The sequence below is a fragment of the Emys orbicularis genome, chromosome 2 (assembly GCF_028017835.1).
Source record: "Emys orbicularis isolate rEmyOrb1 chromosome 2, rEmyOrb1.hap1, whole genome shotgun sequence".
In the NCBI taxonomy this organism is placed as follows: domain Eukaryota; kingdom Metazoa; phylum Chordata; order Testudines; family Emydidae; genus Emys; species Emys orbicularis.
In genome coordinates this window covers 244,213,804-244,232,529 of record NC_088684.1, presented here as the reverse complement: position 1 = coordinate 244,232,529, position 18,726 = coordinate 244,213,804, and the positions used below count along the sequence as shown (strand labels likewise).

Sequence of the window (18,726 nt, the reverse complement as noted above, 5' to 3'; positions counted from 1 at the left end):
GTACAGATAGTGGAACTTGACTTCTGCATGAACTTTAGGTATAAACCTACTTTATTAAATAAGAACACAATGAAGCTCTTTGGGGCAAGGAGTGCCTTTTTGTTACATGTCTGCACAGTGCCTAGCACAATGGGACAGGGGCACTTTGGTGCTACCACAATACATATAATAAAGAGAAGTCCATGCTACTCAACAATTTTCAAACTACTGTTTATGAACCAAATAAGAAAACTCTTTCAGCCATACTAGTATTTTTTATTAGCACTGGGAGGATATTCTCTTGCTTGCATCTACTCTGGGTACCCTGCTCATACTCATATAGCAGTAAAGTAAGTTCCAAGGAGTACTGTGTTCAGAGGCTTTGCCTTTAAGGATTAAACAATTAGAATGTTTAGTGCTCTAATATGATTTTCAGAATAACAGTTTTATAGACCCAGCACTACTGGAAGTGATGCACATCAGATAATTACATGAGCCTACAGGAATGTAAAGGCAGGAATCAAAATAACCTTGGGCACATCCAATTCTGCACCCATTTAAGTCAAGGGAAATTTTGTCACTCGAAGGCACTTCAGTGAGTGCAATGCCCTCATCAGAAGGTAGGCTTTCACCTTCAGAAGTACCTACACTTTTGAGGGAGTAACTGCTGTAATTTATGGCCAGCGGCCAGGATGTGACAGGTAAAAGCAGGGGAGAACGTGCAAGTGGCCTCACCCAAGAGCTGAGTAAAAGTCTGTCACATTTGGAGTCCCGACTTGTAGGAGAGCATAGGAATTGTTTCTTTGGTGTGCACCTGGGCACATGGCAATCCAAAAAAGGGAGGGGAGATGGCAAGCCCATTTCTCCTCTGCATCAGCTGAGATTAAATGCTTGCTACCCCAAATCGGGAGCACCTGACACCATCCTGAATTAAACACTGTGGGTAGGATTTTCAAAATCACCTAAGGCACCTTGGAAAATCCCACCTTATTTTCTTAATGTTTCTTAATGGTTTTCTCTCACACATGAGGTGAGGTGGGATGAGGCAAGCTTCACTGGTGAAAAATTGTACTGTTTGGTAAAACTGCAAAATTGTAAAAAATATTTTTTAAAACTTTTTTGGAAATATAGAGGTTTTCCTGGTTCTATTCAGCACTTTGTCTTACCAATGAAAACTGTGTTCACTTTTAGCTCAGTAAATCATAGAATCACAAAAACATAGGGCTGGAAGGTACCTCGAGAGGTCATCTAGCCCAGCACCTTGTACGAAGGCAAGACCAGGTAAACCTATACCATCCCTGACAAGTGTTTGTCTAACCTGTTTGTAAGAAACCTCAGCGATGAGAACTCCACAACCTCCCTCAGAAGCCAATTCTAGAGCTTAATTACCCTTATAGTCAGAAAGTTGTTCCTAATCTCTAATTTAAACCTGCTGTGTGGAAGATTAAGACCATTACTTCTTTTCCTACGTTAGGAGACATGGAGAACAAATGATCACCATCTTCTTTATAACAGCCCTTACCATATTTGAAGAATATTATCAGGTTCCCCCTCAGTCTTCTTTTCCCATCACTAAACATGCCCAGTTTTTTTAACCTTTCCTCCTAGATCAGGTTTTCTAAACCTTCTATAATTTTTGTTGTTCTCTGCGCTCTCGTCAATTTGTCCACATCTTTCTTAAAGTGTGGTGTCTAGAACTGGATGCAGTATTCCAGCTGAGGCTCACCAGTGCCAACTAGAGTGGGACAATTACCCATATCTTAGGGTATGTCTACACAGCAATTAAATACCCCAGGGTGGCCCATGTCACCTGACTCAGGCTCACAGGCTTGTAAAATTGCAGTGTAGATGATCTGCCTGAGGCTGGAGCCTGAGCTCTGAGGTCCTGTGAAGAGGGGGTAGGGGGAAAGGATCCCAGGCTCCAGCCTGAGCCCAAACATCTACACTGTAATTTTAAAGCCCTGCAGCCCGAGCCCTGCAAGCCCAAGTCAGCTGACCCGGGACAGCTGGTGTCCTTTAACTGCCATGTAGCCATAACCTTTTTGCAGCTCCCCCCTGCTTCTCCCCCCCCCCCCCATCATGGACCCCAGAGCTCAGGCTCCAGCTTGAGGAAGATCATCTACACAGCTGACCTGGGACAAACCGGATCTAGGTGGGAAAAGAAGTCTGATGAGGGGCCTGATAATATTCAGTTTGTGACCCACTATAACTCCCAGATTTTTTTACTACTTCCTAGCCAGTTAGTCCCCATTTTGTAGTTGTGTATCTGATTTTCCTAAGTGTAGTACTTTATACATTAGAGTGACAAGATGGGTGAGGTAATATCTTTTATTGGACCAACTTCTGTTGCACATCTTTATTGAATTTCATCTTGTTTATTTCAGATCAATTCTCCAATCTATCAAGGTTGTTTTGAATTCCAACCCTGTCCTCCAAAGTGCTAGCAGCCCCTCCCAGCTTGGAGTATCTGCAAATCTTATAAGCGGACTCTCTACTCCATTATCCAAGTCATTAATGAAAATATTGAATAGTACCAGACCCAGGACAGAACCCTGCAGGATCCCACTAAATACATCCCCCCAGTTTGACAACGAACCATTAATAACTACTCTTTGAGTTTGGTCTTTCTACCAGTTTTTCATCCATCTTATAGTAATTTCACCTAGACTGCATTTCCCTAGTTTGGTTACAAGAATGCCATTTGGGACTATGTCAAATGCCTTACTAGAATCAAGGTATATCACCTCTATAGCTTCCCCCTATCCAATAGGCCAGAAATGCTGTCAAAGAAGGCAATTAGGTTGGCTTATGGTGGCTATTACTTATGACCCTATTATCCTCTAGGTGCTTACAAATTGATTGTTTAATAATTTGCCACATTATCTTTCCAGGTATTGAAGTTAGGCTGACTAGTCTATAGTTCCTCGGGTCCTTTTGTATCTCCTTTTAAAGATAAGTACTATGTTTGTCTTGTCTTCTGGAACCTCACCTGGAATCTCACAGATAATTACTAATGTCTAGTTCCTTATGTACCATTGGGTGAATTTTGTCAGGCCATGCCAACTTGAATGCACTTTACTTATCTAAATATTCTTTAATCTGTTCTCTCCTTAATTTGGCCTACATTCCTTGCCCCTTCTTGTTAATATTAATTATGTTGAATATCTGGTCACAATTTACCTTTTTTGTGAAGAATGAAGCAAGACAGGCATTAAACACCTTAGCCTTCTTGATGTAATCCGTTATTAACTCGCTTTCTCCACTAAGGAGAGGGCCTACACTTTCCTTAGTCTTTCTCTTGCTCCTAATGTATTTGTAGAATCTCTTCTTACTGTCTTTATTGTCCCTGGCTAGTTGTAATTCATTTTGTGCCTTAGCCTTTCTGATTTTGTTCCTACATGCTTGTGCCTTCTTTTGTACTCACTCCTAGGAATTTGACAATGTTGTCCAAATGATACAGCACAATCAAATCAGCCAGTTCTCCTGTTTCATTGCTAACTCATACCAATGCATTTGTTCATGGTGACTTGTCAGTGCTCAATATACAGTATAACAATAAAATGTAGGTTTTTTGCTTCTGAGATTCTTAAAGTGTTTTACAAATACTAACGGCAATTTATAACTCCCAGGTAAAGAATATATTAGGATACCCATCTTATGAAGAGATTAAAATGTGTCAAAGAGATGTAAATGACTTGTCCAAGGTCACTCAGAGTCTGTGAATAATAAAACCCAGGAGTATCAACTCCCAGTCCTCTTCTCTCACCACTAGACAAAACCTCTTCTCACAATGAGGTGAGAGATGACTATAAGGTGTGAAGACTGACATTAAGAATTTTCCTATTTGCTTTATCATGTATTTTAATGAAAGAAAACCATCTAAATACATGAATTCAGTAAACACCTACCTTCAACAAATTTTCATGTGCATTTAATGTATGATTTTTATTCAATATGTAGCAATAAAAAATGTATAACTAGAAGGTACAATAAAGAGTTTACCTGATGACAACGGATGAGCACTGTGCAAGCCGCCTACCAGCACTTTTCAGTCCTGTGTATATCTGACCCATCTCCATGGCTCCTTCCAGACCAACCACTTCCATCAGCTGATCACTCAGATCTGAAACAATTCAGCACACTTCCTTTAGGAAGACAGCAACACTTCAACTAGAAATTAATTCTGAAATTGTATTAGAGCTAGGAATCACTAGCAAAAAATGACTGCAATAGGAACTACTAGCATAAGAAAAGATAAAATGTAATAGGACTATTATTGGCAAAGAAGTAATGGCGACATTATTTTCTAAACTGACTAAAAGTTGTCAACTTTCAGGCTTACTATACCTGGACTCACTGTCATCTCATTCCAAAACATCGTGACAAAAATTTCTCTAAAGTCAAATAATAAGTATACACAGTTCTGGTAGCAACCTCTATATTTAGACTTCTTAATACTTTACATCATAAAAGACTCTTTCAACCTTTTTTTTGAGAAGCTTATACCTCCATTGTTTGTAGCAGGTCTTTGAAATTTAGCAAGGGAAAGCCCTTGGGCTAGAAAAGTGCCTTTTCTTTGTCCCATAATCTTCCATTCAAGTGGTCTAGGCAACTTTAATTTGGCCCTCTTGTGCTTATGCACTTTGATACAGACTTTATTTACATGATCACACTATTTTTTTCCACAGGACTTTTGCCTCATTCATTGCACAGGTTGAATACTCAAGGGGATGTAATTCAAGTATCATGGACATTAATCTGGCATTTCCTATTTTGATCACTTGTTTACAATGTAAATATTTTTCTTCTCATGTAATTCAGTGCCAAAATATTGTGTAATAAAAAACTGTAAAATATCATTTAAAACAGTATTATTCAAAAAGTAAAGTTAAAAGTTAAATACTAATTGCCTTGAGTTCAAGGAACAAGTATAATATAAATTCAGAGTCTTCAGTTTAGAAGACAAAAAGAGCCTCTAACCATTAATACATCAGACTAGTTTGAGGGGCAACCGAAGTGAGTTAAATCCTCTCTGGAACCCACTAGGCTTGTTTTGTGTGAACCATTTTACAAGTTCTAGTGAAATGTATGTTGCCAAGAACAGATGGACAAGGAACAGAAACATTTTCTTTCAGCTGTAGATTATGCTTAAATGTCCCTTGCTTTATAGAGTGGCTGTTAATATCCTTGTTTCTGAGAGATATGCTAGCCAATGAAGTAGAGAGAGGAAGGCTAAAACCTCAGGGGCAAGCATCATGGCATTGACAAAGGAAAGGAGAAAATATTAACATGTGTAGCTCAACCTTCACTGTAGGTGGGATTTCATGCTATTTTTTTTTAACTATGGGGTTGAGCAAAACTTCCAAAGGGAATTTTCTATTGACTTCATTGGGACTTTGGATCAAAGTAGTTAACTGAAATCTATGTAGTAAAGAAGAAATTTAATAAAGAGTTGGAGTATAGTTGGGGTGTGGTCCTAACTATTCTGCTAACACCCAGAGAATTTGCTTCTGTCCACCACCCTCATTCTTATTTTCCTCCGTTTCTTTATTTCCTTGCTATTTTCTTTTTCTCAATGCTAAAATGAGAGAGAGAAGTCAGTGTCATACAATGGAAACTAAACAAAAATGAATACAGTTCCCAACTATTATGAAAAAAAAAAAAACATTAGGAGGGAAAATGGACAAGAATGTAGGTTCTTTGACAGCTCCTAATTCTGCATTTCAATATTTTCCATTCTTTAAAAAAAGTGTAAACATAACTTTGTATTTCTGGCTTTCTATCAATTGATGTGTTAAAAGGACAACATTCCCTGAAATTACTCATACGTATTTTCAATTTGAACTCTAAGCTTAAACATATTAGATTTTTCTCAATTTCCATACAGTTTTAAAAAAGAAAAGTCTTACTCGGTTGCCAACTTCTTCGATTGTAAAAGCAAACAGAATTTTATAGACTATTAAATTGTTAAAACATTTCTGGCCAAAGCAAACATCAAATTCTCATCCACGCAGGAAAAAAAAAAATTAAATGGAAGAATAATTAAGAACAGATTTTTATTACTGACAGCTCATGCAACATATGCAAGGATTCAGTGTAGTGATATTTTCAGTGACTTAAATTTGATGTGTCACTTTTCAGTTGCTGTAAACTTAGTGCCTGCTGATAGCAGGTAACTAAAGGCCAATTCCTGCTCTTTGATCCACACTGCATATCTCCAAACACTGTGGAATGTTAAACATTTGAAGAGATGAGAACAATTCAAATGCATATACAGTAAGTTAGAATCCCACAACACACTTCTACCCTACAAAAAGTGAGGCCTCTTCTTTTTTTTTTTTTTTAATGGAGATATCCCATCTCCTAGAACTGGAAGGGACCTTGACAGGTCATCGAGTCCAGCCCCCTGCCTTCACTAGCAGGACCTAGTACTGATTTTGCCCCAGATCCCCAAGTGGCCCCCTCAAGGATTGAACTCACAACCCTGGGTTTAGCAGGCCAATGCTCAAACCACTGAGCTATCCCTCCCCTCTTCAAAACCTTCACATTTGTGATGGCACATTGCCAAGTGGTGTGAGCTTAGGCCAAACATGAGAATTTTTAACAGTAAGTCATAGTTAAGTCTACCTTCAGAAACAATCGGAACTAAAGTCAGCTTAGTGAACATAACATATAATTGATTTTGGAAGGCTTAATTTATGCTCTTGACCCTGTCTCATACATTTGACCAGTAGGGAGCTGTATGGTTACATGCATTTCAATATATTTCAGGTAAATTGACTTTGATAACAGCTTAGCTTGAGAAAGAACTGAAAATGGAGTAAAGGTTTTGGCCCCAGGTCTGAAGGATGTTACATGGATATGGGATACTCCCCTTGAGGACAAAAGGTTCAAATGTCAATGAATGGATGACACTAATTGAGAAACTTTTGGTTTGATATATAAAAATATTGATATTGTCATTAGAACACCATCCATGAAAATAACAGGAGTACTTGTGGCACCTTAGAGACTAACAAATTTATTAGAGCATAAGCAGGTTTCTATATGCATCCGAAGAAGTGGGTTGTAGCCCACGAAAGCTTATGCTCTAATAAATGTGTTAGTCTCTAAGGTGCCACAAGTACTCCTGTTATTTTTGCGGATACAGACTAACACGGCTGCTACTCTGAAACCATCCATGAAAAGAACACCTATGGAAATTGCTTATACCAAGTGAGGCGGTTGAACCATCTCATGGCATTTATGGGGCCTCAAAGGGAAGTGAAAAGCATGTCATATATTGACTTGCCGACGATGCATGACCACTAAAGTTGTGCTTTGTCAAAGCAAAGGTGATAGCCACAACAACAAGGCCAACAGGGGGCATAATTTCCCTTTAAAGAGACATATTTTGAAGTCTTAAAATGCTGCATGCCCTACTTCTGCAAAGATTCTGAATGTTACTCCAAAGAAATAAATGTTTGCTCTTTAACAATCAAAGAAAAAAACCCTCAATCATTTTGAGAGTAGATTATAATGTGGCTATTTGCTACATTATGTGTCTGAACTGTAATGTTAATCTAATTTAGAGTAATCTTTTTGGGACAGTGGCCACATTAGCCTTTAAGTTATGTACTGCTGCATGCACACTGATCGCACTCAAATAAATAATACAAAAAATATTTTTAGGTATATTGTATTGCTGCTGCATTATATGTATTTTGTAACTGCAAAAATGACAATCAGAAATGCCCGATATATTAGCACAACATTTTTTTCACTCTAGGTCCATCCTTCATTCACTATAGCAGGTTTTAATCAATGCTAAGAGGTTGAAGATCAGGTTTTCAAAAGAGCTCCGCACCCAAAAGCTCCCATTGAGTTCATTGAGAACTGCCAGGCACTGAAAACTTTTGAAATTCTGGCCACTTCATTTAGGTGCTTAAATGGAATGGGAGCTGAACTCTTATAGCAAATCTGGCCTAGAAAGTACTTCAGCATCAGTGTGTGAGAAGAGTGTTTTTTTAACTGCTGCCTTTGGGTTCTTGAGTCAGTTTGTTCTACTTTAAGCTTTGTGGAAGAACTGAAGGTTACAAATTGTTTTCTATATCAATGAGCCGGTAGTCTGTGTGGGAATGTTTTCATAGCACCATGCCTCTCCTGCCCTCTTCCATAAACCAAACTACTTCACGTGTCTCCTCGTATTAGCACCATCAGGAAACAAAGCCAGCTCTCATGAGGGAGTGCTGATGTCAGCAGATTCTGAATAGTATGCAGAGGGACTTCTGACCCCTTGCACTCATTCCTGATGGGGGGGATGGGGGAAGGGGGGATAAAGTCACTAGAGAGATTGCCAGCCCACTTCTTATGATCAGGTGGGGGAAGGCGGAGAGGGGAAAGAAGCCCAAATAAAAATCTGCTCTAGTGATAGACAAAATGACATATGTGAATATGAGCCCTTTATGGTACTTCTCAGCCCCAAAAGATACATACCTGAAGACCTTAACGCTATTTAACAAGTAGTTTATATTGTCCCTTAACTAAATATTTCAAAATTCAAAGTGAATATACAATAGAATAATACATTTGGAATTCATCTATGCATTTAAAGCAAGGAAAGCAAACTGGGATGGGGTTGGGGACGTACACAGTATGATTAGAAAAAGTGATTTACATAGAGAACTTTCCCTCTGTAATGGAACTGTTTTTGATATCCAATTTATCTTCTAATATATAGATATTGCTGTCCTGGCAAGAGATTGAAAGACTCTATTATATTTGGGGTTACTGCACTTACTCAGGCAGATGTGCATAAAAACACTGTTGGTCAGTGGTAAATCTGTCTCTGGCGGCAGTTTGTCTTTGGAAAGAAGGGACTACAGGGCTGAGTAAATTTAATTAAACCCTGGTAATCATCATGCTGGATGTTTTTTGGTTCCAAAGTTAAAATATAGAATAAGAAGTTGAAAACTGGGGACTTGCCAGAGATCCTTGAAAACCTGCTGAGTTCAACGCGCCACATGACATGACTCTGCTCAGAACAGTGCATGTATTAAAAGTACAATTTTCCGTTATGCAGGAATGTGGGGACACTTTCATACACAGAGACAGCAAAATGCTAAAGCTATGTTGTATAAAGTGCTAAAGATATGTTTGATGTCACAGTGTATGTATGATTTAAGATGATCAGTTATTGGATTACTTGGTGTATGTTAAAATAAATTACCAAAATCATTGTAAGCTGTGCTTTCTGATTTTAAAAAAGAAGTCAACAGCAACTAGTAGACAGATATACCACAGCATTTATAATTATTTATAGTACACTTGCACCTACAGGCCCAACTTAGGCCCAGTTATTCTAGTGCTTGTACAGACACAAAGAGACAGCCCATGCCTCCAGGAGTTCATAATCTGCACAGACAAGATAGACTAAGAGTTGGGAAAAGGACATATTATTACTCCGACTTTGGGTCGTAAACCCATTTTTTTGCCCAAGATTTTGTGTAATAGTATACAATCCTATATACAATATACAATCCTATATATCTATATCTATATATACACACACACACAGAGGACTATATATATATGAGTGCCTCATTGTCACAGGGCGGGAATCACCCCTTGTGGCACAGGAAGCACAGCCAGTGCATTCCTTTGGCCATCTCAAGCTAGGCCTGGCCCCGTGAGTCCCTTGAGGGCACTCCCTCTTCTTGTGCCCCGGCTCCGCACAGGCCCAAGTTTGGAGCCTCCCTATTAGCTTCACAGGGGGCACTCGAGTCTCTCCACCATGGCCCGGGCAGAGCCTCTTTGCTCCATCCCGATAGGGGCACTCCCTTTTTAAGTGTCCCTGTCGCCCACAGGCGAAACAGTCTTTAGGCCCCGGCACTGGCCTCCAGCCCAAGGTGCCTGGCCCCCGTTGAGGTCCATGTGCCCTTCCCCGCAGCAGCTGAAGCAGCCCCGCTTGCTGCTCGGCGAGCCGGGCCACACAGGCTCTCCAATAATAGTCCTGCATATCTCCAGTCTTGGATCTGGGCAATCGTCCGACACTCCTTGCCCTGGCCCGTTGTATCAGGGGCGGACCGCATGTGCCTGTATTCTCCACCACGATGTCATGGGGTGGGACTCACCCCTGCGGCACCTCCTGCTGGTTGTCCAGGGAATTAGCGCGCTAGCCTTCGGAGCACCCTCTGCAGACCAGTGTCCTGCTTGCCGCTGGGCCCAAGTCCCTCCTGGACCCCAGTGCCTCTTTCAGGCCGAGGTGCTGCCCCCTGGCAGTACCCCCACAAATCTGGGTCTCCCTTCTCCAGGGAACCCCCACCCTCTATCCCCATCTCGCCTTAGTCTCTGGCCACTGCCAGTCATCAACTAGCCCCCGTTCACTGGGGCAGACTGCAGTGTAAATGCCACTCATCATAGGCAAGGGGGGTTTGGACCTGCTGCCTCTGCCTACCCTTGGGCTGCCCACAGCAACCCCAGTACCTTCTTTGGCCTTTAACAAGGCCTACAGCCTGGGGGTTTTCCAGGCTGGAGCTCCCTGGCTCCTCTAGCCTTTCCCCAGCCCTGCTTCACTTTAGTTACTCTGTTCAGCTCCCCAGCAGCCAGCCACTTCTCCCTCAAGAGCTAGAGGGAGAGTGTCTGTGCTCTTGGCCCACTGCCCTCATAAGGGCCAGCTGGGCCCTGATTAAGCCAGCCTCGGCCTGATTGGGGCATGGCCCCCCCAGCTGAGGCTGCTTTCCGCAATCAGCCCCGTTTTTCCTTCCCTGCCACAGCCCTCTCCCCAGGCTGTTTTAAGTCTTTTAAGGCAGGAGCGGGTGACCACCCCGCTAAACTCATACTAGTCTACAAATGTTTATACACACAAACACCCTAAGAGAAACCAAGAGAAGAGGCAAAGAAAGAATATATTTTTGACTTACCATTGTGAACTGGTTTTGACCTAAAAATAGTTTTATTGGGATAGGATTTTAAAATTAATTTAATTTGTATATACTTAAAAGGAACGTAATGAGTGAAATCCTGGCGCCACTGAAGTTAATGACAAAACTTCCATTTACTTCAATGAGCCCAGGATTCCACTCAATATTTTTTGTCTTGCATCAGTTTAACACAGAGATTCATTCCTCAGATGAAATCACGTAACAGATCAGCCTACAATTGTACTTTGGACTTTCTGTACGTAATCACTTCCTGACTCTTATCAATCAGGCAGTGTGACAGATTTCCTAAGAACTAGGTGGTGAAAGAAGGAAGAATACAGCCTTATAATTAACTATTTTGTGAATCATTTTAATGTGCACAAAAAGGTCTTTATAACATTTTTTTCTTAAGTGAACTTTTTTTTTTCTTAACAGATAAGTTCTTGATTAATATTAAAGGAGAAAAAAATGGAGGATTCAAATTAAATTGCTCCCATCCTCAGTCACTGCAAATAGGACATTCAGAACAAATACCAGCATTCACATTTCTAATATTTTGAAACAAGAGATGCCATCTTCTGCTTCGGGAGATCATTATGGAAAAGACTTTCATGGTAAAGCTTGGCAGACAAAGTGTATTCTTTTTAGAGATTTATTCTTTAAATAGTTTGAGGTAAAATGGCATTGAACATATCAGTGCAGCAAAAAAACAAAAACAAACAAAACCCCCAGCTCACCCTATTATTTTAATCTGTATACTTTAAAAAGTTATTTGTTTAAGAGAATTTCTCTGTGTTACTCTTGTACCCCCTTCATCCAACAGAACAAAAGCCATTCTATGAAAGGAGTCTAAACTTGGACAAACTGTAAAAAAAGCAAAGTTCCTCTCTGTTTTTATCAAATTTGATTGCTGCAGCTGTTCCCAGTTTCTGTATTTTAAAAATAGCCTTATTCAGTGCCTTGTTGGCTAAAGGCCAAAGTACCATTAGAACATGCTGTACGGAAAACCTCTATTCAGTTACAGATACAGAAATATATTTAAGATCAGTGGGGGTCATCTGCAGCAAACACTTGTAGGGAGAACATGGAATTTTAATGTGCTTGGACTGCTCACCACTTTTAACAGATATTTAAGAACTTCAAACCGGATATTCCATTTGTATTGGGGCTATCAACTTACTGGGCATCAGGTACAATACGAACAAGTCAAGATCATTTCAACTAACAAAAACAGATCTAATTCTCAGATTACTTTCTATGTAATTCTGGCATGCACTTCAAATGGCTCCAAGTAATATTAGATATTTGATTAGCCTATAAAAATGCCACTGCCCAGAAAGGAAAGATACAGTAATATTGATGGAACAGTAGAAGTTTGATCAATGTAAACCAGCTTTGATTTGTACATTTCTAAGACTACGACATACTAAGAAGGGGAAAAATGTTTCCCTTCCAAAAAATGTACTAGTGAAGTTACTGCTGCATCTTCTTCTCAGAGGAAGGATTTTATAGTTTTGCACATGGGGTGAAATTCTACTGAAATCAATGGCAAAACTCCCATTGATTTCATTGGAGCAGATGCGCAGCACAGAACCCCAAAGAACTAAGATCCCCAGCTCTTTGGTGAGACACATTCCTATTTGTGCCCCCTGCTGCACATGCACTCTGTGATGTTTGGAGCTCTGAACCTCAACAATTTTGGAGGCACTTCCTGGTAGAAAATCCACTTGCATTGCAGGTGAGAAAGCCACATATAACATGCACTTAGCATTTCAAAAAGTTTTGGAAGCAAGCCGCGAATGACATATTCCCAAATCCAGAACTTTTAGCCATTTCCAGCAGTGTGAAACATCCATGTTAAGATATTTAAGGGGGAAAAAATCTGTCCATGTCCTCTTGTGGCCAAGAACAGCCACCAGGCAAGTTAAGTCTGATCTATTACCTAAGGGCATGGCTACACTTGCAGATGTAGAGCGCTGTGAGTTAAACCAGCCCTCGGAGAACGCAGTAGGGAAAGCGCTGCAGTGTGTCCACACTGTCAGATTCAAGTGCACTGGCGTGGCCATACTAGCAGCTCTTGCAACGGCCACAGAGAGCAGTGCATTGTGGTAGCTATCCCAGCATGCAAGTGGCTGCAACGTGCTTTTCAAATGCGGTGGGTGGGGTGGAGTGTGTTGTGTGTATGTGGGAGGAGAGAGTGTGGGTTTTGGGGGGGCTGAGAGCATGTCAGCATGCTGTCTTGTAAGTTCAGGCAGCAGCAGACCCTCCTCCCCCCTCGCCTCTCTCTCTCTCACACACACACAGCATTCCACAGTAATGGTTTGCTTTGTCTCAGAGCAGATAAGCATGCTGACTGTCAGAAACGAAGCTTTGAAAGGGGATATCCCATTCCTGCAGTGATTCCAAAACAATGACAAGAGTGGCCACTTGATTTAAGGGGATTCTGGGACATTTCCAGAGGCGGATCAGAGCGCAGTAATGCAACACCTCGTTCACACGGACGCCAGGGCGTTTCAGCCGAGGTGCACCAAGCTTTATGCTGCTCGTGGAGATGGATTACCAGGAGCGCTCCAGCTGCAGAGTCCAGGCACTCTAAGTGCCTTGCCAGTGTGGATGGGTCGTGAGTTAGGGTGCCTGGGGCTGCTTTAATGCGCTCTAACTCGCAAGTGTAGCCGAGCCCTAACACTCAACAGAGCATGCTGGTCACCATTCTGCTTGGCTCCTGTACAGGGGATAGATCTTGCAAGGTGATGAGCACCTTCACTTCCCACTGGCTTCAATGGTAGGTGAGGGAGCCCAGTACCTCTCAGAATCAAGCCCTGAGTAGACTAGCAGGAAAGACAGATTTCCCACACATTCTTCCCACCTAGCACACCCAGGAAGTGGCAGCAGAATTTAACCTTTAATTTGTTACAGACTGATTATTTACTGTTGTGCTTTGGGTTTCTTTTGTTGTCTAGGCCTATTAGAACATAGCTGCTATTCCCATTAATTTCTAAACTGAATATCTTGCAAGAGATCACTAACGTATTAACGTCAGAGATATCTGCAACAAATCTGAGGCCCAGAGAAGGATATAAATATAATTTGAGAAAACTAGAGTACTTTGAAGTATGATTATATTAATTTTCCAGAATTCGGATAGGTGTAGGAACCTCCTTTCTTTGTCACTGAATTTAGAACCAAAGGGATCGTGCCTTTGGAATGAATACTAAACATCTGTCCAAACGTGTTTTATTTGGCAAGAAGCTAAAGAAACATCTTTAAAGGTTCACAGAGAAAGGAAAAATGAACTTCTTTATAACCTATTCAATATTTACAGTTTTAATTATTGACATAAAGCTACCTTATCATAGAGAGGTATTTACATCGGCCAAAGGAAAATAACAACAAAAATATCTATCTATCTGTATAACCACAAGCAAGTTAAGGTTCCAGATTTCTCCTTCCCAAGGACCAAAAGAAACACCATCAGCTGGAGCTGGCTTAGCAGTCAGGCCATTTAAAGTTCTTTCCAATGCCCAGGTTCTGGATACTACTAACAAATCCAAATACAAAAAACAACTATTTCATTCCAAACACCAAAAGAAACTTTACAAACAAAACTTGATTTGTTCTCATTTGTTCAACTGATGGTCTACCACAAATGTGAAGTTTGGTTTTGTTTAGTGAAGATGAAATTTTAGTACATTTTATTTGTTTATAGTGCTGCTGGCAATGGGAGAAACATAGATGAAGGCACAGCCCTTGCCCCAAAGAATTCACATTCTAAGGCCCTGAACCTACATGGGTATCCATTGGCGTTGACTGCTATGCCCATGTGGGTTCCCACCAACTTTGTCTTCAATGAGATTTGGCATGGGCACAAGGGTCCATACCAGTGGATGCTGATGCAAGACGTGTCCCTCAAAAGACTAAGGGCCTGATTCTTATTTACATTAAGATTTTAATACACAATACACCACTCAGATGGTGTGAACAGGCCTTAAAGTAAATATATATTTTTTTCTGTATAATATAATTTACACCAAATTTAAGGTCCCTTTGCATTGCCAGAGAAAAATACAAACAGAGACATGGAGAGTAGGGGAAAGGGAACAACAAACCCATAGGTGGTCAGGTCTTTTTTAATGTTACAAATATATATGCATTTTATTTATGTGTGTTATATGTACAAAGAAAGGTCATGAAAATAAAGGATATTTCAATAAAATACAAATCCCACCTGAAAACTCACCTCAACTCTGATATCTGCTAGTGGCTATAATGGTCGGGTTGTAGGGTAATTTGAGATTGTCTGCACATTTCGGACCTAATTTTCATTTACACTAAGTCTGCTTTACATTGCCTTGGCAATATACAGGTGCCTTAAAGCCAGTACAAATGTAATTTACACCAATTTAAAGGCCCCTTTAAACTGTCAGATCAGGCATCTTCTATCTCTATCTATGATCATGCCATTATAGTTACTTGTAGGCATTGTGATATAGGTGGGTCTTCAGAAGGAATTTGTATTTTACAAAACAACAGTCAGTTCTTTTTTATTAGCTTGTTTTTGTTTGCATTCCTTTTCTATTTTTCTCTAGGTATTAAGGCCTACATTGTAGGCCTAAGTCTATTTATAGGATATATATTGCCTTTTATTGCAAATGTATTTGTTAGGGCTTCTGGGGATACATGAGGACCTGAGGCTTTGGGTAGAGCACAATGGGACATTCTTCTGGGCATATCAGCTGCTAAAGTAGTCTATAACGTGATAAGTTTTAAAATATACCATTTATTTTGACATGGTAAGCCATACACAGTAACGTTAGATTAATATTTTTACCTTTTGTTCCTATATCCTGTTTGCCTGCACTAGGCTCAGCAATGTAAGAGGGTTGCAATACATTAAAAAGAATTAAAGAAAGTGGAAGATGCAGGTGCACTAATAAATGGGTGGTCTTTGGATTACAGTATTTATGTGTACTATGCCAAGCTAAACAGAAACCTAAATGCTATACATACAAAGTGGTACAACAAGAACATCTGTGTTGGGGGACTGAACTGGCATGGCTAACACCTCCAGTGCCAGGTGCAAAGGAAATTTCAGTACAGCTTGAGTAATCTTGACTGCCAGCATCTGCATGCATCAGATTACCTCCTGTGTTCCTAGCTCACCAATACCCACTAGAGTATTTATATTCTACATCTGGCTCTGTAATGGCTATAGGCAGGTTGCAGTCCTTCCATTACTGACTCTTAGAGTGATGATAAAGAACAAACTCTTTTTTCATAGGAATATTAGCATTACTAACATTTGTATAATGTTTATTGCACTGTTGGGAAGATAAAAATGTTTGCATAGAAAATAAAAACAATAATAAAATGAATGACTCTCTCTCTATAGAAAGAGTCATTCATCTTTTTATTTAATTTTTTTATTTTCTATCATCAAATCAATTTTTTTTCCATTAGAATTTACATTTTCCTGTGAAACTATATTTTAATTTTTGCATAGAAAAATTGTGATGAAATTATGAAATTTTGCTTTTACCACATTTCAAAATGAGCTAAACCTATCATTTAATTTTTACCTAAAATATCATTTCTAATCAGTTTAAAACTTCCAATGGGAAAAATCTCAATGATTGCCAGAGGATGTTGTGAAGGCCAAGACCATAACAGGGTTCAAAAAAGAACTAGATAAATTCATGGAGGACAGTCCATCAATGGCTATTAGCCAGGATGGGCAGGAATGGTGTCCCTAGCCTCTGTTTGCCAGGAGCTGGGAATGGGCAACAGGGGATGGATCACTTGAGGATTACTTGTTCTGTTCAATCCTCTGGGGCACCTGGCATTGTCCACTGTCGGAAGACAGGATACTGGGCTAGATGGACCTTTGGTCTGACCCAGTAGAACCATTCTTATGTTCTTATTTTTTTGTCTGAAATTTCTCACAGGAAAAATGTTGGTTTTCTGAACAAGTCTAATTTTTTTTTACCGAAAGAGCACCTACAACCTCTTTATTTAGATTTTATAATACCTACCCTTAAAAAATTCTTCAGACTTTTTTTAAAGAGCTTTCATGACAGTTTGCAGCAGGACTTTGAAATTTAGCAGTAGAATACTGGGGTCACAGAGGTGCATCTTACAGGTCCTATGCCACACACAAATACAGTATGCAGTGATGTTGTAGTCATAGTGGTCCCAGGATATTACAGAGACAAGACTGGTGAGGTCACATCTTTTACTGGACCAAATTCTGTTGGTGAGAGAGCCAAGATTTTGACCTTACACAGACTTGAAGGAGAGCTCTGTGTAAGCTCCAAACCTTCTCTCTCTTACCAGCAGAAATTGGTCCAATACAAGATATTATCTCACCCACCTTGTCTCACAAACATAGTAAACAGACAAGATAAATCTTTCCCCCTATTCTTGCTGCTGCTTGGATCTAGGGGATCATGAGTTCAAGTCTCACTTCTTCTCCTGACTATTGCTGATATAAAAGATATAACCTCACCCACCCTCTCTTTATTACTGAATAAGGCATTCTACTCAATAAGAGTTTATGCAAGAAACAGAACTCTAATCTAACCCTGCTCATTCACATGGCAGACCCATTTAGCCACATTGCCTCTCCGAAATCTGCCTTATCTAAGTATTCAACTATGCTGTCTGTAAAATGGGCCTGCTTATATGTATGTAACCTATTTTTTCAGTGCATTATGCATCTCCCTCTAGTGGCTGATCCACAGAGGAAAACAGCCCCGATGTAGTTAATCCTTTAGGTCCAGTGGTAGAGGTTTGTGCTGCAGTGCTGGAAGTCCAGGGTTCAAACGCTGCTGTTGATAAAAAAGAGCAAAGCATTTAGGAAAGATGTGGACAAATTGGAGAGATCTGAGAGGAAAGCAACAAAAATGATAAAAGGAAAACCTGACTCATAAAGAAACATTAAAAAACCTGAACATGTTTAGTCCTAAGAGAAGAAGGGGGTGGGGGTCTGACAAGTCTTCAAATATATTAAAGGCTGTTATAAAGAGTACAGTGATCAATTGTTCTTCATGTCCACTGAAGGTAGCAAAAGAAGAATTGGTCTTAATCTGCAGCAAGGAAGATTTAGGCTTTGTCTTCACTACCCGCCGATCCAGCGGGTAGCAATCGGTTTATCGGGGATCGACTTACCGCGTCTACTGAAGACGCGGTAAAATCGATCCCTGATCGCTCTGCCGTCGACTCCGGAAATCCACCTCGGCAAGAGGCGGCAGCGGAGTCGGCGGCAGCGCGGCAGCGGTCGACTTTCCCGCGTCCTCACCGCCAGGTAAGCCAACCTAAAATACGCAACTTCAGCTACGGTATTCACGTAGCTGAAGTTGCATATCTTAGGTCGGACCCCCGCTGCAGTGTAGACCTAGCCTTAGTTTAGATATTACCCAAACCTTTCTCACTATAAGGATAGTTAAGCTCTGGAATAGGCTTCCCAGGGAGTTGTTGAGTCCCACCCCTCTTACTGGAGGTTTTGAAGAACAGGTTGAACAAACACCTGTCAGGTTTATGTGGTCCAGTCCCAGCGCAGGGGGCTGGACATGATGACTTCTACAGCCCTACAATTCTACAATTACAATTGCACATAAAATAATTTGTTTTCTCTTTTTAAGAAAATCTAAGACATTACATACAAAAAAAGTCAACAATGACTTTACAACCTAAAGAACAAGCACTCAAAATTTAGGAAATTCCAGAATTAAAGCAGCAACATCACATTAGAAGGCAAAATTATCAAGAAAGCAGAATAGTTTATCTACCTGGGTAACACCATACTAGCCATAGGAGACCTCATGAAGGACATGACATCAAGGATAGGAAC

The 18,726-nt window shown here is 40.4% G+C and overlaps 1 protein-coding gene across 4 annotated transcripts in view; it reads right to left on the bottom strand.

Moving 5' to 3' along the window:
* DGKB (diacylglycerol kinase beta) overlaps window positions 1-18,726 on the bottom strand; it is a 449,520-nt gene that overhangs the window by 8,331 nt on the left and 422,463 nt on the right. For all 4 annotated transcript variants that reach the window (XM_065397765.1, XM_065397766.1, XM_065397767.1 and 1 more), the window contains one exon: window positions 3,982-4,102. In XM_065397765.1, the coding sequence (XP_065253837.1) occupies window positions 3,982-4,102 (121 nt within the window). The remainder of the gene's footprint in view (window positions 1-3,981; window positions 4,103-18,726) is intronic.